General features: G+C 39.6%; 1 protein-coding gene across 3 annotated transcripts in view; it reads right to left on the bottom strand.

Annotated features, from left to right (window-relative positions):
* The window catches only part of SCUBE1 (signal peptide, CUB domain and EGF like domain containing 1), a 214,215-nt gene that overhangs the window by 79,740 nt on the left and 106,542 nt on the right, over positions 1-27,933 (bottom strand). For all 3 annotated transcript variants that reach the window (XM_054399407.1, XM_054399410.1, XM_054399409.1), the window contains 2 exons: positions 17,407-17,523; positions 14,493-14,582 (listed from right to left, as the gene is read on the bottom strand). In XM_054399407.1, the coding sequence (XP_054255382.1) occupies positions 14,493-14,582; positions 17,407-17,523 (207 nt within the window). The remainder of the gene's footprint in view (positions 1-14,492; positions 14,583-17,406; positions 17,524-27,933) is intronic.

Genomic DNA, 27,933 nt, shown 5'->3' on the forward strand with positions numbered 1-27,933 from the left:
GTGTCTCCAAACTCTGCCTCATATTTTTATGACTTTATCTCTATGTTCAAAAGAACATGATGTGATTTTATGGGTATTGCTCAGAAATCCAGCAAATCTTGCAATCTTTATTATTGACTTTGACAGTCTGGATCAATTTGAATTAAGATTCAAAACAATGTTTTAGAAACTGAGATATGGTACAAAGAAGAACAAAATTATACAGGTCTATGGGACTTAACAGGATGGAAAAAATAGCCTGAGGGAATATCATAAGCTCCAGTGAAGGGAAAGGGTGGAATAATCCCATACAACAAAACAGTCTTAGAATGACTGGCTAGAAAGCAGTACTGGAGAAAAACCTGGGGTCCCTGGTGAACAAGTTGAATGAAAGTCAGTAGCATTTCCTTAAGACAAAGAAGGCCAACAACATTCTAATTTGTATTAGAAAGAGCACAAGCAGAGGAACAAGAGCAGTGACCTTACTCCTCTAATTCATGCTTGGAGTAACAACATCTGGAGTGCTGTGTCCAGTTCTGGGCGCTCTAATGCAAGAACGACATGAAAGCAAGTTCAGTAGAGGCCTACCCAGATCATGTTTAAGGGGCTGGAGCACATGAACAAGCTGAGAAGATGAGAGCTGTTCAGCCTTAACAAGAGAATGTTCAGAGGTGATCTTATTTCTGTCTACAGCTATATAATGGGGCAGTATAAATAAGACACAGTCAGACTTTTCCTGGAGGTGTCCCAGAAGAGGCAGGAAACATAAGCTAAAATATGGGAAATTCCATCTTGATATAAGGTAAAAATTTGTCACTGTAAGTGTGGTCCAACACAGGGAGGCTGTTAAATCTAAATCCTTGGAGATAATAAAAACTCAACTGGCCCTGAGTGACCCGGGATATATCATCTTTTCTATCTGCTCCTCAAATCCTTCAGATAAGCCTAATACACAACAGGATTAACAAAAAAAATCATTGTATAACAGATAGGTTGGTGTCTGTTTTATCTTAACCAAGGAAAGCAATTTCAGATTGGTTCTAATTTTGTTTTACTTAACAAATTAATCTCATAAATTTTGGAATGTATGTATACACCTGCACTTATGGAAAACTGCTTTCCCAGACTCAATCTGCTAAAACTTTTGATATGTTGCTTGGTGTGACAAAAAATTGCCTAAGGTAATAAATTTTCAAACTATTCTCTTTAAAAAAAGATTAAAAACCCCTGAAGATGCTATACATGGGTATAAGGAATGGAATGCACAAGTAACAAAGTGATCAATCATGTTTTTTAAGAAGATGTAAACCAAAATAAGCTTCTTTGGGTGGCAGGCAAGAAATTAATTTTGGAAAGAAGCAAGTACACTCTTTTGCACTGTGAAGGTGTAGTCCTGCCTGCTCAAGAAGGCTGAGCCAGGTGGCAGTCACAAAGAATTGTCAGGAAAAGATATTGAACATAACTTGAGCTTGTACTGTAACTCTCTAAAAGCACAAATGCTATTTTGCAGGCCACCAAGATCACAGAATCACCTGGTTGGAAACAAGCTCAAGGCCATCGACTCCAACCATAGCCTAACATCTCCCTCTACACAACTGTTAGACCATGTCCCTGAGTATTGCATCCAAATGTCTTTTTAATACCTCCTAGAATGGTGACTCTACCACCTCCCTGGGCAGCCTGTTCCGGTGTCTGATGACCCTTTTGATAGATGAATTTTTCCCCAATACCTAATCTAAACCTCCCCTAGTGCAACTTAAGGTCATTTCCTCTTGTCCTATCACTTGTTGCTTGGGAGCAGAGACTGGACCCTGCCTTGCTACAATGTCCTTTCAGGCACTTGTTGAGAGCAATGAGGTCTTCCCTCAAGTATCCTCCAGGCTGAACAACCACAGCTCCCTCAACCACTCCTCACAGGACTCGTGTCCAAGACCTCTCATTAGCCTCACTGCCCTTCTCTGGACAGGCTCTTGCACCTCAGTGTCCTTCTGGTAGTGAGGGATCCAAAACCGAACACAGTGCAGCCTCACCAATGCTGAGTAAGGAGGTAAAACTACTTTCCTGGTCCTGCTGGCTACACTATTTCTGATCTAAGCCAGGATGCTGTTGGCCTATCTTGGATGCCTGAGCACTCTGCTGGCTCACATTCAATCTGTTGTTGACCAGTACCCCAAGATCTTTCCAAGCAACTTTCAAGCCACTTTTCTGCAAGCCTCTAGCATTGCATGGGGTTTTTGTGAACAAATTATTACCAGTCAGTGTAGTGTATTTCTACTGTTCTGACCTGTGCTGCTATAACCTGACTAAGATACAAGAGAGAGGAGTGCTCTGTGGACCTCTCCATGAGGGAGGACAATCTTAACTTCATAGTATGCACAGAATGTACAAAAAGTATAGAAATATTGCACTAGTGATCAGCATCACTTTCCTTTGATCAAAAGCAGCTCTGTCACAGAGGCTTTAAGCCACAAGGCATGAAAGCAAAAGTAAGCTACCTAGCATCAAGGTGTTTCCTTTGGAGATATGGAGAAGTGATTCTCTGATCTTTTCTGGCAGTCTGCAGTCAACAGGATTCACAAAGCCCTGTTTGTTTTCCATCTCTTGATCACAACACAATAACTAGAAAGAGTGAAGAAGCTGTAAATGAAACAGCAGTGGAAATGTGTGTAAAGAAGCCACATGCAAAGGAGCCTCAAGACCAAAAGCGAAAACAAAAGAAATCACACCTAGCCTCAAGAGAAAATGGAGAGGGAAGTCACTTATGTCATCCCCTACATTCAAGGAAGCTTTGCAGCAACTGCTGTCTTGATCATGTCTCTTTAGGAAAAGCATGAGAGGGACAGTCAACAGCAGCGTCTTCCATAGAGCACATTGCTCTTGGAAGAAACAAAATGAAAAAAATCTGTGTAGCTAATGATTGCCATCTCCTCTGAACCAGAGAGAAAGGTTAGACTGATGTCCTCTCTTACGGCCTTATGTAGAAGAGAAGAACTTTTTGCAGCAACAGGTAGGCAACAAAAGTTTAGGTTTGGTCATGTCTGTAGGTTTATGACATCAGACTTCAAAGACAGTGAAATGCAAATGTGCAGTGTGTGCCCTCTTTCCTCACTAGTTAATACTAATTAGTAACTGGTTTAAAAGTAATTGCTATTGGAATCCTGGAGAGGCAGGTTTGTACTGATTCTCAGATTCAAAACGTCATTGAGGTGTTTAATGCTGTTCAAAGACACAAATCTGGGCAATGTCTGACTTTGGGAAACAAGAGAGAAGATGACATAGCTGTCCCCCGAAACAAAGATGTTTTATAGGTTTGCCAAATTTCTCTAAACCATTTAGGTTGACATGGTAAGCAGTAACTACACATGAAAGGAAGATTTGAAAAAAGAAAAAAAATTTTTTTTTTCTTACCCAACTCTTATGATTGGCTGGATGAGAACACTGATTATAGGACAAATTAAACCACCTAGAATTAAGCTGCCTTTCTTTTGGAATTCATTTGCAGTAGCTTAAAGCTCTCTGGATTCAGCAGAAATGGGTGGTTGGGCTCAACTCCCCAAATCTGTACCATATTAGAGAAGCTTGTTTTGAGGCAACTTTTATGCCAGCCAAAGAGCACTTCATCATGGAGCAGTTTGGGCCTGTGAATTTCAAGTAGCTGTTGGGTCCTATCAGGTAAATTACAGCCCAAGCAAAGTTATGAGGAATAATAATCAGAGGGTAATCATATCTATTTCTACACTTGGTCTGAATCTTGCACAAGATCTAAACACAATATCTTATGCTCAGAATAACTGTTTTAAATTCAGGTCTCCAAGGCTGCAAGTAGAGTGGGAGCTTTAAAGCACTCACTGTTTTTGACAGTGCAGCTACGAAGTAGGATTACCTTAGGCCATTTTTTCCCAGTGAAGTACCTGTGAAGCAGTATTACCTGGCAAATGGAGTGGCAGAAAGGGGTAAACTACTAGCAATCTCTGTTCCTAGCAGATGTGCTGTAACAAAAGTTGTTGTAAACTACTACTCTGCCTGAGTCAAGATATAACCTGTTTACCTATCCTAAACAGACAAAAATTAGTAGATTTGTCTGTATTTACTGAGTTTATATTCTTAGGCTAGATTTCATAGGAAACTGTCAGGATTTGGGTGATTCTCTTAAGAGGAAAAATTGTTCATATTCATGACTTTTTTAGTTTGAGATGGACTAATCTTAAACCATTAGTTGCTATAATCTGTAATTATTCTTTGCAGGGTTCTCAAACCCTGGAATGGGATCCCTAGGGAGGCAGTTGAATCCCCATCCCTGCAGGTGTTTAAAAGAGTCAGAGATGTGGTGCTGAGGGACTGAAACAATTTTGGAGCCCTCATAAGGACCAACACCAGGGATTCCATTGTGACAGATACTATTAAGCTACCATTATGAAAGAGTGATAATGCTAAGGTATTAGAGCAGTTCTATGTGAGGGCCAGTTCCTACTCAGCTCTGTGTTACTGGCTTGCTCACTTTAAAGAATGCTGAACTCAGTTTAATGCAAAAAGGATCTGGAATCAAAACAGCTCATAACTTGTATTTCATCTCCTCTCACCCCTGAAAATGCTCTTTGCTCAGTCTGGCTCAAAGGTAGCCTGTGCTGATAGGTCATCTGTTTCCTTCATGTTGTTATAGCACAATCTCCACCAAACACAGCTCTTTCTGACTTCCAGGTGTGCTGAGTTTTTGCATAGTACACTCTTTGTCTTAGCATATATGCTATACAGAAGAATCTTACAGAAATAATTTCAACCACTACTGACAGCACTGTTGTATGCAAATGAACTGCATGCCCATGCCTAACAAGAAAGTCTATCTCATTTGATAAAAACCATTCAAATTCTGACCGAAATTGAACGAATTCTCAAAGGTTGAAACTTCAAAGAGATTAAAACTTAACTCTGGAAAGGCAGTTTCAAAAAAAACAACTGTATTGATGACACAGATGAGTTTGTCTTTAAGTCAGAGGGAATCTGTTGTATAAGTAAGAAAGCAAGGAGATAGAGAACACAAGATAAGACTGCTGCTGCCATCCATAAAATAATTTTACTGCAAGTGACAGTACATATGGTATATGGCATGAGAAGGACACAAAGGCGGGTCCAAAAGACAAGTACAAGGAGAAACTAAACACACAACTAAAATATTTGAATTTTCAGTTAAGTGAGAGCTGTTATTCTCATGCAAATGATGCTCTGTGATGCCGAAAGGATAGAGAAAGAGCATTCAGAAGAGTATAATGAAAGAAACAAATAGCTGTGAACAGACGAAGGAGAAACTGAAAGAGCTTCGTATTCAGGGAATGAAAAAAGGTGAGACAGAAAGGGTAACTTGCAGGATGTGGAATTCTTCCCTCCGTTATGCTTGTCTCCTCATTTCCTTGCAATTTCATGATTGGTAGAATTTTATTTGCATGAAAATAGGATGAGAACTCTGTGCTACCACATGCGGAATGTGTGAAGAAACGACTAGGTGAACCTTACACTGAATCATGAATCCCACAGTTCTCATTTCGGAAAAGTTCAATTCCTCTTCAGGAAACACTACATATGAAGGGAATATCACTTGATAGATTGCATCAGGTGTTTTATAAGCACCAAATGAATCCAGCCTGGTCCCTTAAAAATAGCAATAAGAATTGCGATTGTGGTGTGTTTTCCAAATGAGAAGCTGCATTTAAGAAAACCTGAAATACTCTGGACATTACAAAGGAGCATTATCTCCTGACCTTGGACAAATCCTTTCATTTAAAATGGAAAAGCAAAACAATGGAAGGTATTGGTAGGAATTCTGGATAAGGTCAGAGTCTTTATCGTCAGCAAAGAAATGAAGAAAAGGGGTTTTACAGGAAATAGCACACCATTCACAGACTCAACGAATAAAAGTGATGATAACTCAAGATGAAAGAATCTGCCCTTGGGGGAGAGAGAATGCATGAATGACCTCAGGGATTCCTTCCCCTTGTTTTTTATGATTTCATACAGCAAAGCAAAACTGACAAAAAGAGTTAGAGTGAGATCTTGGTTTCACAGTTAGTAACTGAGTTGGAGACCCTCCTGGCAATATGCCTGTTAATAATATGTTTTAAATACTTTATTGATTAAAGCATAAAATGGTTGTGATGCATACAGAGCAGGATACTTCGCTTTCTGACAGTGAGCATTTCTAAGTTAAATAAAAGCCATTCAGAGAAAGAAAAACATTTTAAAAGTAATTTGAAAGAGTCCTAGAAGACAGTGTAACAAAGGTAGGAACTGAAGTACATCTTGAAAAGGTGCTCTTGGCTTAAAGTGACCCTTGCAAGGCTATAACTATAACAGAAGTTAACTGCTTTGGAAAAAGACTTGAAAACAAACACTAGCTAGTCCACCTCTCTGCTCATCGAGGCAGAAAAACAGGAGTAGGATCACCTAAAACCTCTCATTCTGTTTTAAAAGAGAACCAAAAATTCAGTCTGCAGAATCCATTTTTAATTCACATTGGAATAAAACAATCTAAGAATTTCAGAAATTTTCTAATGGAAAACCAGAGCTCGTAACACCCCATGAGGCAATAAGGAGCTAGTCTGACTTTAGAGCCCAACATTTCCCTTGAACATGTGTGAATCATAAGGAAAGGTGTTCAGAATAAGTTCCACACATTTCAAATGAATGTTCTCACCAGATTACTGTATACGTTCTGCCTCCCTATTTCTGAAGATCATTCCAGGCAAGAGCAGTGTGAAAACCATCCTTCTCATCAATCTTACTTTCATGAAAAAGAAATACTATTGCCAGAAAAATCATCAGATAAAAGAATTTTTTACGTAAGGAACACATTGCTTTGGTAAGTTCTACAGCTCCTTCCTGAGCTGCAAAGGAGCTAAATATGGATCTGCCACAGAGTCCTGAAATCCAGAAAACGATGGATTTCCGTATGAACTACACAATTGTTGTATGTTATACACAGTAATTAAATTCAGATGTTTGACTTTGGAGAAGTTATTGACAGTAAACCATCAGCGCAAAGATCTTTGAATGACTGAAAGAATGACTGAGGATGGTTTCCATATTGCTACAATATTGTTTTACACAGGGCAGGAGAAAATCACTTTAGTTGGTTGGAGAAGACCTTCAAGATTATTGAGTCCAAACACTATTAAATTCTACCAAGTCTGGTGCTAAACCATGTCCCTCAGCACCACATCATTTTGTCTTTCAAACACCTTCAGGGATGAGGATTCAGCCATCTCCCTGTGGAGCCTGCTCCAGGGTTGAGAACCCTTTCTGTGAAGAAGTTTCTATTAATAGGCAACCTAAACCTTCCCTGGTGCAACTTGAGGCCATTTCCTCTCATTCTATCACTTGTTACTCTGGTAATTCTAGTTTGTGGATTCTATTTTTCTGTATAAGCAAGAAAGAGCTGTATTATCTCTGTTGAAAAGAAAACAGAGATTAAGTCCTGAAATTCCTACCAAATAGAACACCAGACTGAAGGCAATAGCTTGGGTCAGGCAAGCACAATAGACTAGTAAATCCACAAGAACAATCACTCTGTGGTTTCAAAAATTATAAGCCATACACTCCCTTGCTGTTCTGCCAAGCTAATGGTCTTCAGTAGAAAAAACTATATCCCTCAAATCTGCTATGTATCATAGAGAGAGGCAGAAGTGAATAGAGGACTGTGTACTAGAGAAATGAGAAGGAGCTTATTTGTTATTCACATACATGTTCATACAGGGCATAGATCCTTGCAAGTTAAGACTTGAGATTTTTTTTTTTAAGCCTTAAGACCATACAGTTCTGTACCATCAGTTCTTCTCAGTTTTGGAATCCCAGGAATTTCCAGGTGGACTAGCAGAAAGAAGGGGAGGAAGGTGGATGACCATACACGTGTGCATATGGACAATGTATTTCAAGTAAGTGACTTTATTTTCTCCTCACATGATTTTCACTATGAAGTTCACACACTGGCTGTTTGCCCCCTATAGTTTCTATTATGCAAGCTACCCGAAGGAGGATCTTGTTTCATCAGAAACAGGAAATGTAGAGGCATGCTCTGCTAAGAGCTACATAACGTCTGGAAGTCTCTGTGAGGGCCATGTGCAGAAGCAAGGGCGGCGCTTCACATGGCCTTTCTGCCTTGAGCTCCTGGGGAGTATGTTCAACTCACAACTGATGATTCTACCTCTGTGCATTAACAATCAAGCCTGACACAATCTGTTACCTGTGGTGATAATCTGGCCTGTAAATATTTCCTGGCAATCATGTGAGGGGTGCTCTTAAATTATGTCCTCCCAGACAAATAAAAGCCAAAATATGCATGATGTCTAGGTGGAATAGGGTAGCCTAAGCCTTAGATAACTACGATTTATGAAGAAGTACCATAAGGCTGATTATTAAGCTGAGATGACTTAAGATATATAAAGCTGGATATGAGTTTAGGTTCAAACATATAAACCTAATACAAGAAGGATCAGCTCCAAAATTGTAAATCTCTCGTGATGTAATAGAGGCTAAAATTGTTTGCCTTTGCTGCAACGCAGTAAGTCGTGACCAGAAAGACAACTTGTGTTGTGGCTTTTGTTTGTTTGTTTGTTTTAATATGATGTGAGCAGCTCATTTAAATCCATTGTAGGTACTGGGATAAAAATATCCTCAAATAAAAAGAGCTTTGGCCAGGACAGGATACAAATACAGTAACTTCAGAAAGCACAAGACTGGAAGAAAGGTCCAATCAGGACACAGAGAAAGGAGTACTGGCATGTCATGAAAATGATCAAAGCGGGACCTACACTTGTGAACTACTAGTCTGACCTGGCTCTGGTGACTGCTGCAATGTTTGAGATCCTTGGAGCTGAACTGATAGTGGAAGTACACTTTCCAAATCAAGCCTATGTTAAGGGGAAAAAAGGAGATGATTCTGTCCCACATAACACACAGTGAGTGATGTTCTTCGCCCAAATTGCAGTTTCCACAGCTCACATTTCTAGTGATTTCTGCAGAGAGGAAATGGTCTTAGAAGACTACACAATTGGGTCTCCAGGCAGGTAGCTGGGTGATCATTACAAATAGTTATAAGGCTACTAAAAATGGAAGAAGAACCATTTGCAAAAGTCAAAGTATTCTTGCCACAACAAAGGAACAGAACTAGTGAAAATCCTACCTTACTTGCTGGTTATGTGCCTTGAATATAGGCAGTCCAAAGCCTTTAAGTCACTCTTAGGAAACCAGGGATAGAATGTAATACAAGTACACACATAGCATCCCAGTCCAGCAAAGATGGTTCTTTTTAATAAGATTTTCAAAATTACTTGAAGTGCTTCCTACATGACAGAAACAACCTAGGTAGAAGTAAACTTCAGCAGTAATGAAGTCCAGGATAGTTCCAGTTCAATTTACATTTTACACAAGCACTTCAAATTACAGCTTCAAGGAAAGGGAAGAGAGTTGTTTTCCTGTATCTGAAGTTGGCTGGCAAGAGCAATACTGGTGACTCAAGAAGTCAGTGTTCAGTGGCAATATCTTAAGCTGTCCTAACACACAGTGAGTTGAGTATGTCTTCTAAAGGATTGCAGAGTTTGAGTGCATAGTTTGGGTTTCTGAAGATGCTTGTAGCAATGGCATTACTGCCATTTCAACCATTATCTGGCTTTGAACATGAAAGGGAAATTGCTGTGCTTTCTTAACTTCAAGATGGGCTCAACGTCCTGTTCTTCTTTGCTATACTGAAAAGAACTTTGCAAAATTTTCTTCATGAGACAAAAAAAAAAACAACCTCATATCTTACAGGGCCAAAAGCGGAACATTCTGTTGTCACTGAGTTCTTGCAACAGTATCAGTTGCAAGTAGTAGTAGTAGGACAGACCTGTATCAGGAGCAGTGTGACAAACCTGGGCAAGGGAAGTGATTGCTCCCTTGTACTCACACTGGTGAAGACACACCTTGAATACTGGGTTCAGCTTTGGGGCCCTTACTACAAGAAAGACATTGAGATCCTGGAGTGGTTCCAGAGAGGGGCAACAGAGCTGGTGAAGGGTCTGGAGAACAGGTCTCTTGAGGAGGACCTGAGGAAGTGGGGGTTGTTTAACCTGGAGAAAAGGAGGTTGAGGGGAGACCTTGTTCTCTACAACTCCCTGAAAGGGGGTGGGAGCAAGTTGGAGGTTGTTTCTTCTGCATAGTAACAAGTGATAGGAGGAAAGGAAATGGCTTCAAGTTGCACCAGGGGATGTTTAGGTTGGATATTAGAAGAAACTGAAAAGGTTCTCAAATACTGGAATACGTTCCTCAGGGAGGTAGCTCAATCCCCATCCCTGGAGGTATTTAAAACGCAGAGATGCAGTGTGGAGCATCAGACTTGGTAGAGTTAGATAACAGTTGTACTTGATGATCTTAAAGGTATTTTCCAACCAAAATGATTCCATCATTTTATGAACTCTGGAAAGAAAGGAAAAGGCAGATTGAAGGTGAAGGAGAGAGATATAGCCTTTGTGGTTGTTCTGAAGTCACTTGAATTCAAGCTTAAAGAGTGAAATGAAACATAGTGAGAAATAGGTCGGGTCCACCTCTTCAAAAAGTGCTGGATCTAAGCACTAAGATCTAAGATCTAAGAAATGTCCTGGACAGAATATCATGATTGTGTGGTTGAAGCACCATAAAGATTCATGCAGTCTAGTAAGGATTGTAATGATGACAATGTCACAAGTGACTGCAGTTTTAAATATAAATAATATAAAAAAATATATTTAAAAAATATAAATCATTACCTTTGATTAGGAGATGAGGAATTCTTGAGTCTTAAACCGGTTCTGGTTTAAAACAGTCTTGGTTAAACCAAGACTCTGCAGTTCTGGTTCCTTAAAGAGGAAGTTTTTAGCTGCCTGTCACATCTTTGTAAGCAATTGATTACTTGTAATGAGGCAGCCCAATGGCATAACTGGTACTGTAATATCTAAAATTTATTTTTGTGTCCACAGTATCAAGCTTCAGGACAACTGGTCTACAAAATCCCTGCAGCCTCTTCAAGTGACACCCACCCAAGAAAAGAGTAATGCTAAGCCATTGAGACCTGGTAATTTACAATATATACAATGATAAGGTGCTGGACTACTGGGTGGCTCATCTTTACTGTTGTAGGCTGTGAGGCCACTAGGTTTCTGAAGATTCTATCCAGGACTGCAATGGCAAAAAGATTTGGAAACTATACATGAATAGAAACAACTTCCATTGCAGAAGATATGAAACTGGACAAAATATTTCGAGGATATGTATATTAGCAGGACTGAACAGAAATTTGGTACTTCTAAAGTGGGGTGCCCACACTAGGAAAGTTTTCACCCAGAGGCTTCAAAGTGATGCTTGATTTAGACTGAACAATATGTGAAATGCACTAACACACTGCTCTAATCAGGTAGAGCAGTCTCATTTTATGATGCTACGACATGAAAAACAGTTCTGGCAGATAGGTTCTTGAAGAAAAGGAATTATCCTTCACCTGGAGGACAATTAAGGCTGCACTCCTTTCCATTCTAGAACAGCAATGGCCCAGGGGGTACGGAAGAAAATGCAAAAATGAACTGTATGAATAGCAATATGGTGCAATGTGCATGGATCAGGGAAAAGTCATTCACTGCCATTTCTTTAATGAGGGTGTTCTTTATTCCGAATCCAAGTGTTTTTCTCTGAACAGGAGAGATACAGGATAACTGGAAGCCCTTGGAGCCTTTCTGAACATTACGAAAAATCTGGATGGAAGCTCCTAGGAATCCACTGGATGGCTCTAAAGGAAGGATTCTTGCAGATCATCAGGGAACAGTTTCTTGTCTGCCTCACAAGATCTAGATAGAAATGCCTGTAACAGGAAGGAAGTAAGCATATTTACCTATTTGCCTCTATTCAATATTTAGCCACGAGTCACAGGACCACACCATGACTAGGGTAAGGCTCCTGTAAGAGTCACTCTGAGCTACAGAGGTGGCCAATCTTGCTGTAGTAAAATGAGTGGCATATGCAGTTATGTCTGACAGCAGTCCTGTTCTCCTAAAGTAATCTCATGCAAACTCATTCTTAGCCTTTTCAGATATTAAGGGTTACAAAGATCATAGTCATTTTAATAGCGTGCAGCAAATGACAGGGGACTAGAAATTATCGTCTCAGGGCTTGTAATTGAAAGCATCTTTCATCAGACTACTAAAATTACATGAAGTCATCTGCTTTTCCTATTTTCCCAAGACTGCTTGCAGGAGGGTCAAAAATCACAGTCCATTTACTAAATCTGGTAACAAGGTTTCCTGAGAAGCATTTCAGTACTTTCTAAAACAGCTTTTCAGAAAGCATGTGAAGACACATGGGATTTTGTGGAAATACCTCTACACTTTTGAAATGTACTAAAAATCTGTTAAAATAAAACAAAACAAAACAAAAAAGGTGGGTTTTCTGGGCATCAGAAATCGTTGGAAATACACAAGTAGACAAGTCCCTAAGTAATAAGGCACCATCTCAGTTCTCACTTAATAATTAAATTTCTTTTCAGCTCTAGTTCATGTTTTGCTAAGGAATTAGTTTTCAAACACATCACGTCCACAAAATCTCAGCTGATATTGCTAATACAGGAGGTACTGAGGAGTTAATGTATTTTGCAAATACCATTTAAAATTATTTCCCTAAACATACTTCTAGAATCTATGTTCAGCTTGGAACTTGCAGACTTGGTGTAACTAAGAAGTTTGTTGTTAATCTTCAGATTTTAATTCTGATTGGCTGGATATTTGTAAGTAGTGTGAGCTGATTTTTGGGTTGGATAATTACTTTTTTTTTTTAGAAGGTGAAGCAGCAATGCCATGCACTATGTTGCCCAGCCCCTCTAAACCATAATGTACATACTGGTAGTGGCTAGGCAATTTTTCCAATGGTCTAGCGGTCTTCTGCACACGTTTTTCCCCCCAACCTCCTGTGAGACTATGAGTTTTGATGAAATTTTAGCTAACACTGTTAACAGCAAGATGAGCCTCAGCATAGCTTTTGCTATCCTAAATTAATTTAAATAGTGCATAATTAAATACTAAATTGATATAGATCACTTGCTAGGTCTGCAAACAAATTGCAAATTAACAGTCATAGATAATCTGACAAATAAGGAATATATGAGCAGGTTTTCACACCAGGGAACATATTTTATCTCAATATTACAATGTAATAACATTTCAGAGTTATAACACCGTGCCATTTCCTACTCAGTGCTTGTATGCTGGCCTGCAGTTAAGCGGATGGTTTATCATGGTGATGGGATACAAGTGATACAGAAGCTTTATAAATATTGTCACTTACTGCAAATATTATTCCAGCCATCAACCTAATATTCAAAGTGAGGCTCCTGGTCTCCTAAAGCTGAGCTTGCAGAGTCTGCAATGGACTCAGTGGCTTTAAGAAATCAAACTGCAATCAGGAAGGAAGAGAGCAGAATCTTGTCCAGCCAGAATCTTTTCTGTGTGTCAAGAACCCTTGTCATGTAAACAGTTCATTGGGTGCATCTCACCAGTGCTCACTAGGTTTAAAACCTAGTGGAAATAGTTGTATGTGGTGAGTAGGGCATCAGAATGGAAAATACAGAGTAATAAACCACCTGAAAACCTCCAAAGCACTGGCATAATTCAGCAGTCTCTGCTACCCTGTGCCCTTTGTCACATGAAAGGAGCCTGGCAGAGGTCCAGCCACTCTACTCTTTTTATTCCTAAAAGGTCATTCTCTGTAATGGCCATAGATATAACACAAAGAATACAAGCACAAAGGTGTGCGATGGATTAACTGAGAGCAGAAGCTAAAGAGTTATCCTTGTTCAGTGCAATTCCTCATCCCTTCCACTCTCAGGCATCAACAGCACAGAAAAACAAGCCATGCCTCAGTCTGGAAAGAGGAACATACAGAAGCTTACTAGTCACTTGGGAAAGATCTTTCAGTGGTTACTAACATAGCTGCACAAATGAAAGAAATGAATTTCCGGTCATAATATTTACATTTCAATCAAAAGTATTGCATATTTTAAGTAGGTAAATAAAGTTGTTAATTTAATACCAGATATGTAATAGAACATTGATTTATCATCATCATCATCCACTTTTAACTCAATAGGCAAGTCTGGAACATGAGATTTTTTGGGAATCTTAATGCAGTACACACACACAAGCGCACATGAATCACATGTAAGAAGTAGCTTGCATAAGTTAAGTAAGGTTAATGGCAAAAGCTTCTTCCTATGCAGAAGAAATTGAATATTAAAGCTGCAGCATCAGGGAAAAAAAAAAGTTTAAAAACAAGAAATGAAGTCATACAACAGATGAGAACTTAACAAAATTGGTGACCTTTCCACACAGATGAAGTCAGGTTAAAAAAAAAAACAAACAACAAACCAAACCAAAACCAAAGGGACCAAATGAGACCAAAGGAAAACCTCCCCCCACACACATACAGACAAAAGTGAGAGCACAACAAAGGAAGTGGAAGAAAAGTGTTACCCATAAGTAGCCGCCGTTTCACCCGCTTGTCCACATCAGCTACTGACGTGGCATTGTACTCAGAACTCTCAATTGCAGCCTCATCCTTCTCTAAAACACAAGTAAGGGACAAACATGGAGCAGTTGGTTAATCACAAGCCCAATTTTCCACTGCCTAAGACAGTTTCTTGGCATGGCACAGCCAAAGCCAAGAAGCAAGGCATGAAAGCACTAAATCCCCGTTAGAGAGTTAATTCCCTTTGAGATCCCAGGGAAAAAATTAAAGAGTGTTCAGGAAGATAGGAAGAAAGATGGGGTGAAGGAAAGATGGTCAACTATGAAGTAATTAACCACATACAGGAAGCTGGATTCCTACTGGAGAACAAGACAGCTAACTTGAGTGTCCCAGAGAGGTGTTAATGATGAAAATTAAAATTCAGGGATGCTAGTTAAACACACTACCAAAGACAAATTGTAAAGTGATTCGGGCTAATGGTGACACCACAATCTGAAGGTGTCAGGGAGAAGACCAAGACAGAGAGAGAGCTGGAAGAGTCCAGTGATGGATGGGCATGGATGCACCATAGTCTCATACACACTGACACTTTGTGAGGAGAAACCAAACAACAGCATGCAAATTAAACAAAAAACAGTGACAAATAAATAAACAACAAACAAAAACACAAAAAAAATTCAATTTGGGCAGTGCTGGTTGCCTGCTTGTCTATGAAACACTACTAGCTAAACATTCAATGCTAGGAAAGACGGTGCAAGAACAGGGTTTAGTAATTTTAAAAGCATGCAGGAAGCAAGATGATGTCAGCAAAAGTCATTTTACATGGCAGTCTCTGAAATCCTACATGTAAGGGTTTTATACAGCATCATGAGGACTTTGGTTATGCGTCATTAGAAATACACAGAAACAGTCACAAGTCTGGGATGAGATGATCAGTAAATGAAATAGAAATCAATATTTCTGATACAGGAGAGCAATGGAGACGCAGCAGCTGGGTAAATATAGTGAATTATACAAGAGAGGGAAATGCTTATTAGGAAAACAAAAACCAAAATGCAAGTGAGGACTTTCACATGCAGCAAACAAAAATAAAAGGATAAGTCAAGCAAACAAAGACAAAATATGTTAGACAAAGGGTCAACAAGTGTTTATCTGGCTATGCAGAAGTTTGCATTCTTGCAGTGATGCCTAGAATATATACACCACTGAAGACAGCAAACACTGGAATCACTGAAGTAAAGAGAAGGAGGAGGAGGAGGAGGAGGAGGCTGGCAGGTTTTGTTTGTGGCAACACTACATGGTTGAGTGGTGACAAGAAGTTGTTTTGTTTTGTTTTTAACAAGTTCTAGATGGGATCAGGCTGCAATAGAGGCTTTTGTTTGAGGTTTTTTGTTTTGCTTTTTTTTTTCTTTCTTTTTTCTCTGTAAATAATTAATGAACGTCAGTTATCAGACAAGACAGGCAATCAGGAACCATCACCAGAAAGCCGGAATAAAAACACAATAAATAAATAAAAAAAAAAAGTGAAAGTATTCTAAGAGAAAGAACTACTTAGAGGGAAGATAATCAGCACAGGCAGTAATATGTGACTTACATCACAAGACCAAGGAATGTAACATGGAGTTGTATGTATGACATTACAAAAATGGGAAAAAAAAAGTAAACCCAACAGAGTACAAAGCTTTTAAAATAATTTTTACATGCTGGACAAAATAAAACATCAATCCAAGGATATTAGCGAATGCTAAGAAATTGAAGCTCAATTACCAGTTCAATAAAACCTGCTCTTAAGGCCCCTCATGTGCAAATTCTCTGCACCTGGAAGTGCCACAGGCTTCAGGGAGGGTTATTTTAAACAGAGGGACTGTACGACGGAGCCCTCTGTGTTAATCAAAAGTACTAGCTGAGAGATCCTGTCCGCTGGGACAGCTGACATACAGCAAAGCAGAGTCCAGCACTGAACCTTGCTCAGCCCTACCTCTGCCAGCAAAACCCTCATCCTACCACACAATTTGTGCAGTCAAACCCATCAGAAGTGAGTGAGGCTCTTGGCAGGCATGGAGTTTTATGCCAAGGAATCACTAAGGCTAACTGTCAGATTTCCATGGGTTTCAAATGCTCTGTCTTGCAGTATTGTAAAGAGGAGAAAAGATGATAAATGTGTGTTCATGCTTTTTGAACCTCAGGAAACTGCTATGAAATTAAACAAAAAAAACTTGAGACATCACCACAATGCTAATGAAAACCATTATGTATTTTAGGTTCTGATTTGTGAGTAAGAATTTCCAAATTTTAACTTGCAATATGCAAAAATATACTTAAAAAAATTAAGCTGTGTGGAAAGAAATAGTGTTAAGCAAATAATATATTTTATAATCATAAATGTTTGCACAGCATCTCTTGAACAGCTTTTTGCTACTAATATTCTGAGTGAAATCTTATTCACTATAAGTGCTGCAATTTTTAGAATCAAAAACCATACTACAGGGAGAAAGCACATCATGATGATTAATTTTCCCTGGCTTAGAGAAAAGGATCATCTTCCTCAACTTGCTTATGCAAGGAATTCTTGACTTATGAAAGAAAACAGAAGAGCTGAACTTTCATTGGTAAACGAGGAATGTTCTACACCTTTTTAGTTAAAAAATTACTTGAGTTATGAAAAGAAATAAAAGTTACACAGGAGTAACAAAGGGATACGTCATTAACAAATGTTTGGACAAAACAGGCAGCAATGCTTCTCTGTAGAATGTGCTCTTAGTACTATGTCCAGAAACAGCTGTCAAACACTTCTCTCAGCAATGGTGCCAAATGCCTGTGAGACACAAACACACACGCGCACACATACACACACACGTATGTGCACATACGTATTCGACGAGGAACGTGAAATAAAATGTGCTGCAGAGAAGTACTTACCAATGCAGGTTCGGCCATCTGAATGCAGGGCATACTTCTGATGACAACCACATACAGGGCCAGTATCTGTGTCATCACAGGTGTGTTGGCAGCCTCCATTCCCATAGTTACAGGTTACTAGTTAAGCCCCAAATGAATGTGTATATATGTATATATGAATAAAATGACAATGAAACCAGTTAGTCTTGAGGGCCTTTCAGAATACAGAAGAGCAGTAACATACCAAGACATAAGGTGACATAACATTGGTATTTGCAGTTATTTGCATTACTTAGTCTTTCTTCCCACTCCTCACCCCTGTCTCATGCTCTACTCTCAACCCATGCAGTGAAGAAAAAACCCCAAAAAACGAGCTACTTTTCCCACATCTATTTCTATTCCTAATTCTGGTATGACTGGTTAGTCAATTTCTTCTCTTCCTAAAAGCTACACGCTTCATATTCATGATGTATATGGCATGAAGAAATCATCAGTCTACCAACACAGATATATATCTTCAAGTCTACAGACAGTATTTCTCTTTCCATCCCCTTAATTTTCTATGTGGAGGAAGCAGAGAACAAACTGCAAGAATAGAACCATGTAAGTCTTGAAATCTGTTATTTCAAGTATTTGCCCTCCTAGAGCAGAGAAATGATTAAAAATAAAACATGAAAGATGGGCTTTTTGGTTTTGTTTTGTTATTTTCATTTCTGAGGCAAAAAATAAACAATGTGGAGGCCTCATCTAGGAAGAAAACATTGGAGATGTCACTTCCACTTCCAAGCACGCAGTGCAAAATGACTTTTATCAATTAAAATGTCCTCTAGTGAAAAAAAATACTAAACCTACATTAAAGCAAACATTTTTCATGGCAAGTAGAGTTTTGAAGTTTACATGAGTTAATAAATCATATTCAATTTCCTTTGTTCCATGATATTTGACTATTAAGACAAAGGAGTTTTTAAATATTAATCTGGCTAGTGCCATTAGCAATGCCTCTCATTTGCCCCTATTCCATTTAATCCTTTGCAGTCACGTAACCTGAGACTGAATAACACAATTTTGAACTCTGAATTCAATTTACTGTCTATATACACAGGTAATTTGGACTAGGTTTTTACTGGTATATACATATAGGCAGATACAGGGGAAATCCAGAATGCCATTACTCGGTTATATCATAATCATCATTTCAGAAGACTTCAACGTTTTGAAAAGTTACAGTAATTACTGACTACAGTAACTTCAATACAGACTCCTAAAAATCAGAAGGAACTTCCTCACATTTCTCTTAGCAGAATTTTCCTCCTAGTAAAGAGAGGAGTCAGGGTAGCAAAGTACAACCAAGATAATGGTTAATAGGATTTTAAAATCGTGTCTTAAATCTAAACTGAGGTTCTATCTAACCCAATATGGCTAAGCTCGTATAATTTTCCACTGACCTCAGTGATCCTGCTTTAATACTAACTTTTAAAAGTGGAGTAGACTGGAATTTGCAGTCACAATAGCTACAACTGAAATATCCCATCTCTGGTGTGAGTACCCAGTACTCAACAGTCATGCCACTCACAATAATTACTGAATATTTTGCTTAAAATGAAACACTTCTAATAAAATCAACAGAGGGAGACTCATCACAGCATATCTAACAGAATCCCCATTAAATCCTCTTGCCAGTGTGGCAACAGCAAGTTTACACCCACAGTCTCTCAAGTACGGCAGAGATCACAACAGGAATTGTCCATCTGCCAGATGAGTACAGAGCAGAGGCTACTATGGGTGCAAACATCCTTCACACTGTACACTTTGAATAAAATCCTTGTACTGTGCCGAGCTAGCAAGGCACTCATGACCTAGTGGTAAGAACAATCTACAAGAAGAGGGTCTGACTGGATTCCCACCTCTCCTCCCAGAAATGGCACTGTTTTATCCAATTGGAAAGAATGCCAATGAGAAAGATGGAGAGCAGTCTGATTTCCCTTACTGGAGCTTGACAGTTTTAGAATTAGGTTGGAAAATGGGAGTTGTAGGTTCAGTTCCACCAGATGAGGGAGTTGAACTCCAAGTCATAGGAAACCTAAGCTTCTAAGGAATTACAAACTGCCCTAAGCAACAGCCACCCTCAGGCATTCTTTCTCCTTCTCCAGTTTTATAACTTACTTATTAATTTATTTTGGTAAAAATATAAATGAAAGAAACCATTCTGCTTTGCATCAAGTGGAAGCTTTCTTTTCACTGTCTGTGTCTGGGATGTCATGAAACAGAATCACAGAATCAGAGAAAACATACAGTTGGAAAAGACCTCCAAGAGATGAAGGCTCAACACTAAACCATGTCCCTAAGAGCCATGCTGCTTAAACACCTCCAGGGATGGTGACTCCACTGCTGCCCTGGGCAGACCACTCCAATGTTTGAGAACCCTCTCTGTGAAGAAATATATCTTGGCATCCAGCCTGAACCTTCCCTGGTGCAGTTTGAAACCATTTCCTCTAGTCCTGTCACTCGGCCCCAAAGAGAAGAGGCTGCCCCTTCCTCACTCCAACCTCCCTTCAGGCAGTTGTAGAGAGCAATGAGGATCTCCCCTCAGCCTCTTCTGGACTGAACAACCCCAGCTCCATCAGACGCTCCTCACAGGCCATGTGGTCCAGGCCCTTCACATGCCTCACTGCCCTTCTCTTTGCATGCTATAGTGCCTCTATGTCCCTCCTTTAGTGAGGGGCCCAGAACTGAACACAATACCCAAGGTGTGGCCTCACCAGTAATGAGCACAAGGAGATGATCACCTCCAGCAGGGGTAATAAATGGTACAAAAGGCAGCTGCTTGCAATATCCAAAGTATTGGGTGCATACTGGCAGAGCTAATCCAAGATAAGGTAATTTCCACTTACCTATCCTCCCCCCCTTCTTGACCCCATATGCCTCCTGGACTACATGGTGGTTCATTCAATGTTTCTATCCCTGTTGGACTGCAGTGCCATCACAAATCAACTTCAAGGGGTTGTTTATGCTAGATGTTTAAAAACATTTCTAACCAACAGTGTTTTTATTGGGGATCTTAAAAGTGCAATCAGCAACAAAGGGTATATTTTAAACAACTTGACTGCAGTGGCTATTTTTGGCATTTGTTGCTGAAAGTCTCTGCTGGCAGAGATGAAAATATCTTAACACAGTTTCTCTGGTCCACATAACATGAGGGACTTTTCCTTACTATATTTCTCTACGAAAAATCATTACATTGGTGGGGTTTGTAGCAAATCTTGCAGAATCATGTCTACAGTTTCTGTGTATGCTAAAGTTACTGGTTCTTGTTCTACACAACCAATGAACACAGATGCAGGTCAGTTCCATTTCCTGACTCGCACAAATATTACTAAATTGCATTTATGAAGGATTCAAATCTCTGTCTAGACTGCAATTTTTTATTTTAAACAACTTAAGCAAATATTCTGGATTTTGACAGCTCTGCAGGTAAAACTGGTACAAAATATATAGCAGATCCAGTAAAATCATAGAATCACAGAATGCTAGGGGTTGGAAGGGACCTCTGAAGATCATCAAGTCCAACTCCCCTGCCAGAAGAGGATCACCTAAAGCAGATCATATAGGAACATATCCAGGTAGGCCTTGTAATTTTCCAGAAATGGAGACTCCACCACCTCTCTGAACAGCCTGTTTCAGTGCTGCCCTGCTACCCTCAGAGTAAAGAAGTTCTCTCATGTTTAGATGGAACTATCTATGCTTGAGTTTACACCCATTACCTCTTGTGTCGTCAGTGGGGACCACTGAGAAGAGTCTGGCCCCATCTTCCTGACACCCACCCCATTAATAAGATCCCCTCTCAGCCTCCTCTTCTCCAAGCTAAACAGACTCAGCTCTCGTAGTCTTTCGTCATATAAGAGATGTTCTTGTCCACTCAGCACCTTAGTGGCCCTATGCTGGACTCTTTCCAGTAGCTCTTTGTCCTTCTTGAACTAGGGTGTCCAGAACTGGACACAGTACTCCAGGTGAGGCCTCTCCAAGGTAGCATAGAGGGAGAGAAGAACCTCACTTGACCTACAGGCCGCACTCCTCTTAATGCATCCCAGGATGCCATTGGCCTTCTTGGCTGTGAGGGCACACTGCCGCCTCACGGTCATCTTGTTGTCTACCAGGACTCCCAAGACCTTACCCTCTGAGCTGCCCTCCAGCAGGCCAGCACCCAACCTGTACTGATACATGGGGTTGTTCTTCCCCAGAGGCAGGGCTTTACACTTGCCATTATTGGCTTTCATTAGATTTCTCCCTGGTCAGCTCTCCAGCCTGGCTAGGTCACGCTGCATGGCAGCCACTCCTCCCAGTTCAGTATCATTAATGAACTGGCTGAGGGCAAACTCTATCCCTTCTCCCCATCATTGATGAATATATTGAATAGTGCTGGACTTAGTACTGACTCTCAGGGAACACCACTAGCCACAGGCCTCCAACTAGACTCTGCCCCACTGGCTACAACTCTCTGAGCTCTGTCCTTCAGCCAGCTTCCAATCCATTTCACCACCCACTCATCCAATCCTCACTTGTTAATCTTGGCTGTGAAAATGCCATGGGAGACAGCGTCAAAAGCTTTGCTAAAGTCAGTTTATCATATCAGTTCCCTTCCAGCCTTAATTCTGTGGCAATGACATATCAAGAAGTTTCTCTTGCTTAGAGGAAGAAACCCAAAATTACTCAAAAGTGAAGGGACATAGAGAGCTACTCCACTTTTTTGTCAGAAAGCATTAAAGCAAAATTAGTGAGAAATCTCAAAGTATTCTTTTAAAAATTATTTCTGACAAACATGGATTCTACAGCTCTGCAAAAGACACTGTGCTCACTCAGTCTGTGGCACTAAACAGACAAACAAAACCAGGCAAATTGTAACTTCTGACAGACACAGATCACCTCAAAATATTAGAAATCACGTTACAAGAAAAGGGATGGGGAACAATAGTTGTGGTTTGTTATTTTTTTAAACCAAACTAGAATATACACATATCTGTTGTGCTTATCCCTACATAGCAGATTTAAAAGCAGAGTAACACCATTGCTTTTGACCCTGCTTCAGTATTTGTGTATGTTTCAAGTGCAATCAAAAAGGTTTTTCCCTTAGTGGCAGAAATACCATCTACAATTGGCTAAAACCGGCATCTGACAGAGAAGACTTTGCTCATATTGGCTACAAACATGAACAGAAAGAGCACACAAGCCCTACAAAGGGAAAGAACTTCCGACTCTTTACAACTACCCGAGAGGAAGTTGTAGTGAGGTGGGTGTGGTATCTTCTCCAAAGTAGCAATAGGATGAGAGCAAATGGCCTCAAATAGCGCCAAGGGGGATTAGGTTGGATATTAGGAAAAATTTCTTCACTGGAAAAGTGGTCAAGCATTGGAACAGGCTGTCCAGGGAAGTGGCAGAGTCTCCATCCCTGGAGGTGTTCAAAAAAGGTGTGGATATGGCACAGCAGGACATGATTTAACGGCCATGGTGGTGTTGGGTTGACAATTGAATTTGATGGGTTTAAAGGCCTTTTTCAACCAAAACAGTTCTGTGATTCTATCCTTTAATTCAAAGATGCCTACCATTTATTTGAGGTGTCTAATGCTGGTGGCCAAGTTGCCAGTCTTTCTCACAGTACTGATTCTACTGTAAATGAAGAGTTACGGAGCATCCTGAGCTGAAGCCCTGACACTGGTGCTTAAGAGAAGTTTATTCTTTTCACTGACTCAGGCTCTTGGACTGGTCAGACACTTTTCAGAACCTGCAGGTGGGCAGCATGGCATAAAATCCCCAACTGCCCACCTGCCTATGCTGTAAGCAGCAGTATTTATTCAGTTTGGCTGGGCTGAGCTAAACATTTGAGATCCAGCTTTACAAGTCAGACACTGCTTACATCTATATAAATGTATGGACTAGTCTTAAAATGACATTTTGAATGATGAAAGACAAGAAACAACCATCTTTAAGAGGAGTGACATTTTAAAGAATAATGGGATTTTACTGTACTTATTCCACTAAATAATGTTACTGATTTTCCATGTTAAAATTGCCAGAAAATAGAAAATACCAGAACTCAGTCTCACTCCACAGCCTAAATCCTGCTATATAATATTTTTTTCTGGTCTCTTCTGCCTGACATGCCCATGACAAAGAGCATTTGAAAATGTAGGGCTAAATATTAAATGTAGCATTTAGTGTCCACTAAACAAAAAAAAAAATCCCTTAAGACAACAATGTTCTGATCATGTTTGCATGTGTGCTGAAATATATCCTATGACTCAGAATGCCACAGAATTTGCAACAAGGCAGATCTTTCGGTATTGTAGTGTGGTCTTCTACAACAGTTTTAATCAGGATATTGTAATTCCAGGTGACTTAAAAATGGCACTGTTTTTAACTAAATTTTCCAAGAAATATATAATTTATCTAATGTGATAAAATTGCACACGCAACACTGTTTACATCATTTATTCTAGTATGGCCTTAAATTTTTAACATTCTGGAGATCTTTGTACTGAAAGCAAATAGAGAACATTGCCAGCAGGAGCCCAAAAGCTGCCACTTGGCATAGGTGGGATGGCATTTGATTGTAAACATACTAGACTGGACTTTTAGAATCTTGTCAAGAAAAGGGCAATGAAGAGCAATGAAGCTGGTGAAAAGTCTGGGGAACAGTTCTTCCGAGGAGCAGCTGAGGAAACTGGAGTTGTTTCATCTAGAGAAGAGAAGACTGCGGGGAGACCTTCTTGCTCTCTACAACTCCCTGTAAAGAGGTTGGAGCGAGATGGGGGTAGGACAAGAGGAAATGGCCTCAAATTGCAGCAGGAGAGGTATAGATTGGATGTTAGAAAAAACTGAGAGGGCTTTTAAACACTGGAACCAGGGAGGTGGTTAAGTCCCCGTCCCTGGAGGTGTTTAAAAGAGACAGAGATGTGCTGCTGAGCAACATGGTTGCTCACATCGTAGAGTTAGAGAATGACTGGACTTGATGATCTTAAAGGTCTTTTCCAACTGAAATGATTCTACAATTCAAATTACTTAATACTGTCCCTCCTGCTCACTTAAATTGTTATTATCAGTGGGGACAGACTGAAATAGCTGCAGTTAAGGTTTTCCAGCATTTTTCATTATGAGATTCAGCTTTCACTCACTTGTAACTCTGCAAGAATTATTTCTTTTAGGTTGCAGATTGCAGGTGGGGGTACCTGCTTTAGATTTCTTCTTACTTTTTCAAGTTCCTGTTAATTGGATCCAGCTAATAATAAGATTAACAACCAAAAAATGTGTTGCTTTGTTCATGTTTTGGGGAAAACCCTTCAGTTTATCAACAATTTCTAATGTAATCCTGAACAGGAGGCAGGATCTTAAAATCCATCATTGATACAGGTATAGAAAGAGGAGGTAATTTCCCATGTTTTTCTACTGCAATCTGGAAATAAATTTACTATTCCTAAGTCTCTTCTTTCTGACAAAATTCTTTTAATGTTTGCAGGCCAACTAGCATCTTCTACACTGAAGATGCATTTCACCATGGCTTTGGATCTAAAGGATGCAGCTCTTCTGAGGAATTACATATGGATCTGCATGATTCTGCTTAGTGTATTTCCAGATGATCTCTTGAGGTCTGTTCCAGCCTCAATGATTATGTGTTTTCCTAGTGGGTTGGGCAATTTTTTTTTTTTAACTAAGAAATGGCATGTTCAAGATTTACACTAAGAAACTACTAAGCTTCCAATATCAAGCACTTAAAAACTACAGAATATCAGACTTCTGGTACACAGAATTATTGTATTGTGATGACCATCCTTAATGACAAATGCAGAAAACACTTCTGTCTTATTCATTCACTGCACAGTGGAGCTGGGGAAAGGCAGATCTGTGGAAATAGTTGGAGAATCTTATATGCTGCAGAATGAATAGTAAATCAGAAAGAGGCTGTCAAGAAAGTATGGTCTTGTTCATGGCAGTGAATAGAGCCCTAAAATACTCTAACATGCCCCTTCAACGGAATTCCTACTTTGGGCTTTGCATGCCATTTCAATCACATCTATTTCAAGTTCAAAATATTATATTTCTTTCTCCATGGCCCCATGGCATTTGCAGCTACAGCTGGAGCCATTGGGAACGTGGCTTTGGTCATAGTAAAGTGCTAAGCTGGGTGCTGGGTGTTTCTTGTTAATCACCTATCACTGCTAAATTACTCTGACATTAACATCTTTACATTCATTTCCCATTTGTAAGGTAGGCAAACCAGTACTTTTTAACTTGACAAGAATGTTCTGAAAATACAATACTAATGCCTACAAAGCACTTTGATATTACAGTAATGAGTACCCTGGGAAAATCCATGAGGAAATTAAAAATTTTATCTTCACAATAGAGTTTAAATACTGTGCAACAGGAAAGGCATGACACTGAATTATGAAGAGGAAGCTTTTGAACAAAAAGCCTGTTCAATGAGCTGTGACAATCACAAATGCTGAACGAAGCAAGACACCAGTAGTAACTGCCTTGTTAGCATGCCATGATGAAATGTAATCATGTAATTAGAATGTTATGACAATCTGCAATGAATGCATAAAAAGCCTTGAGACACCCTCCAACTTTTTATGCTTTCTAACTTATTTTAGCATCTTTTTTTTTTCTTTTGAGGAACATATCTCATTACTGGTAGATTTGGCCCAGTGTATCTGAAAACCTCTCCAGTATTCTAATTTAATTGAAGACTGGCTGATTAAAATCCACTTACTGAGGTACTGGTTCTTTGCCACTTGCTCACATGAAAAAACAGAGAAGTGAACTCTGACAAGCCCTGAAAGGCACAGTCTCTTAGAGAGTCCATGATAAATCAGCATATTTGGGAGGTATATATTAGGCCTATATCAGACCCTACCAGTTCCTGATATATAAGGCTACTGACCCAGTCCAGGATGACAAGGGGCAAGTACGTGTTTTTCAGCTCTTCAATACAGCTGTACTCAGTACTTGCAAAACTACTTTTCAAGATTTAAGCTAGTTCCATTGAAATGGTTAGCTGTGAAGAAGGTTTTTTTAAAGTCAAGATTTGGTTTCAGAACTGGACCTTTATAAAGAGCCTGCTGTAATCTCACAATTACTGCCCTGGCCTATCCGCCTACAACTTTACATTTCTTTGAGTTTGGAATGACTAGAAATGCAGTTATTTTAAATAAGACTGCAGCATGTGCTGTGGGTTTAGGGATTGGTGTACTCTGCAGCAAGCTCTGCAGCTTTGAAAAACTCAGCATCCCTACTTAGAGCTAAGTCTGTCAGCAAAAGTTCATTATACTTCCATTTATAATTTGAAAACCACAGGGCACAGAATTAATTCAAGTTTTGCACTATATTTAACCTTGAGGCATTTAGAAATATCGTTCTAGAAAAAGCCCTAATCCTTTGGACACCATCTTACTATGAAGAACAATAATGTAATTCCTAAGGAATGTACACATTTGTGAAAATAAATAATAAATAACATAAATAAACATCCTTTTCCACTTTACCAATGTAGCTCTTGTTGCACCGCAATTAACAGTGTCAAAGTTCACTTCTAATAAACATCGACAATGACAATTACTATAAAGGCAATTTCTCTCTGCACTTTTGCCCTTGGCCCTGTGTAGCCTCTTAATACTGAGAAACAATCAGGCTATACAATATCCTGTGTTATTTCTTGATGATATTCAAAGGTGATCACAGGATGTTAGGGGTTTGAAGGCACCTCTGGAGATATTTGAGTCCAACCCCCCTGCCAGAGCAGGACCATAGAATCTAGTGCAGGTCACACAGGAAGGCATCCAGATGGGTCTTGAAAGCCTTCAGAGAAAGAGACTCCACAACGTCTCTTGTGGAGCCTGTTCCAGTGCTCTGTGACCTTTACAGTAAAGAAGTTCTTCCTCACGTTGAGGTGGAATTTCCTGTGCTGCAGTTTACATCCATTGCCCCTTGTCCTATTACAGGGTGCAAGTGAGAAGAGGCTGTCCCTTCCTTCTTGACACCCAGCCCTCATGTATTCATACACATTTATTAGATCCCCTCTCAGTCTTCTCCTCTCCAGACTAAAAAGCCCCAGATCTCTCAGCCTTTCCTCATAAAAGAAAAGCTACAAAAAAAATACAGGCTCTATGCAAAGCACAAACCATGTTCAATGTTGATTTATTGCACTTCTTTCCACCCCCCGCCCTCCTCTTACAATGCTACCAAGTAGGAAAGCAGCTTATTGGAGTTAGACCTATCACTCACTGAAACCATCAGGACTTCCATGCAATTCAGAAGCTTTCAGATAGCAGTGCTGAGTTACAGAGGGTCAATTATTTTAACTTGTACAAAATAATTTCCAATTTTGTGGGCTAATGAATATTTGTATCCTCAGTGTGTAAGCTTCGAGAATACACTACTCAGGGTTTTTCTTTGAAGAACAGTATATATGAAAGCTGCATGTTTTCCATGTTGAATCAAGAAAAGTGAAGTGGGTAGAGTGGAATCAGGACTACAGCAAGCATTTCTAACCTTTAA

Source organism: Indicator indicator, chromosome 3 (genome assembly GCF_027791375.1).
Source record: "Indicator indicator isolate 239-I01 chromosome 3, UM_Iind_1.1, whole genome shotgun sequence".
Lineage (NCBI taxonomy): Eukaryota > Metazoa > Chordata > Aves > Piciformes > Indicatoridae > Indicator > Indicator indicator.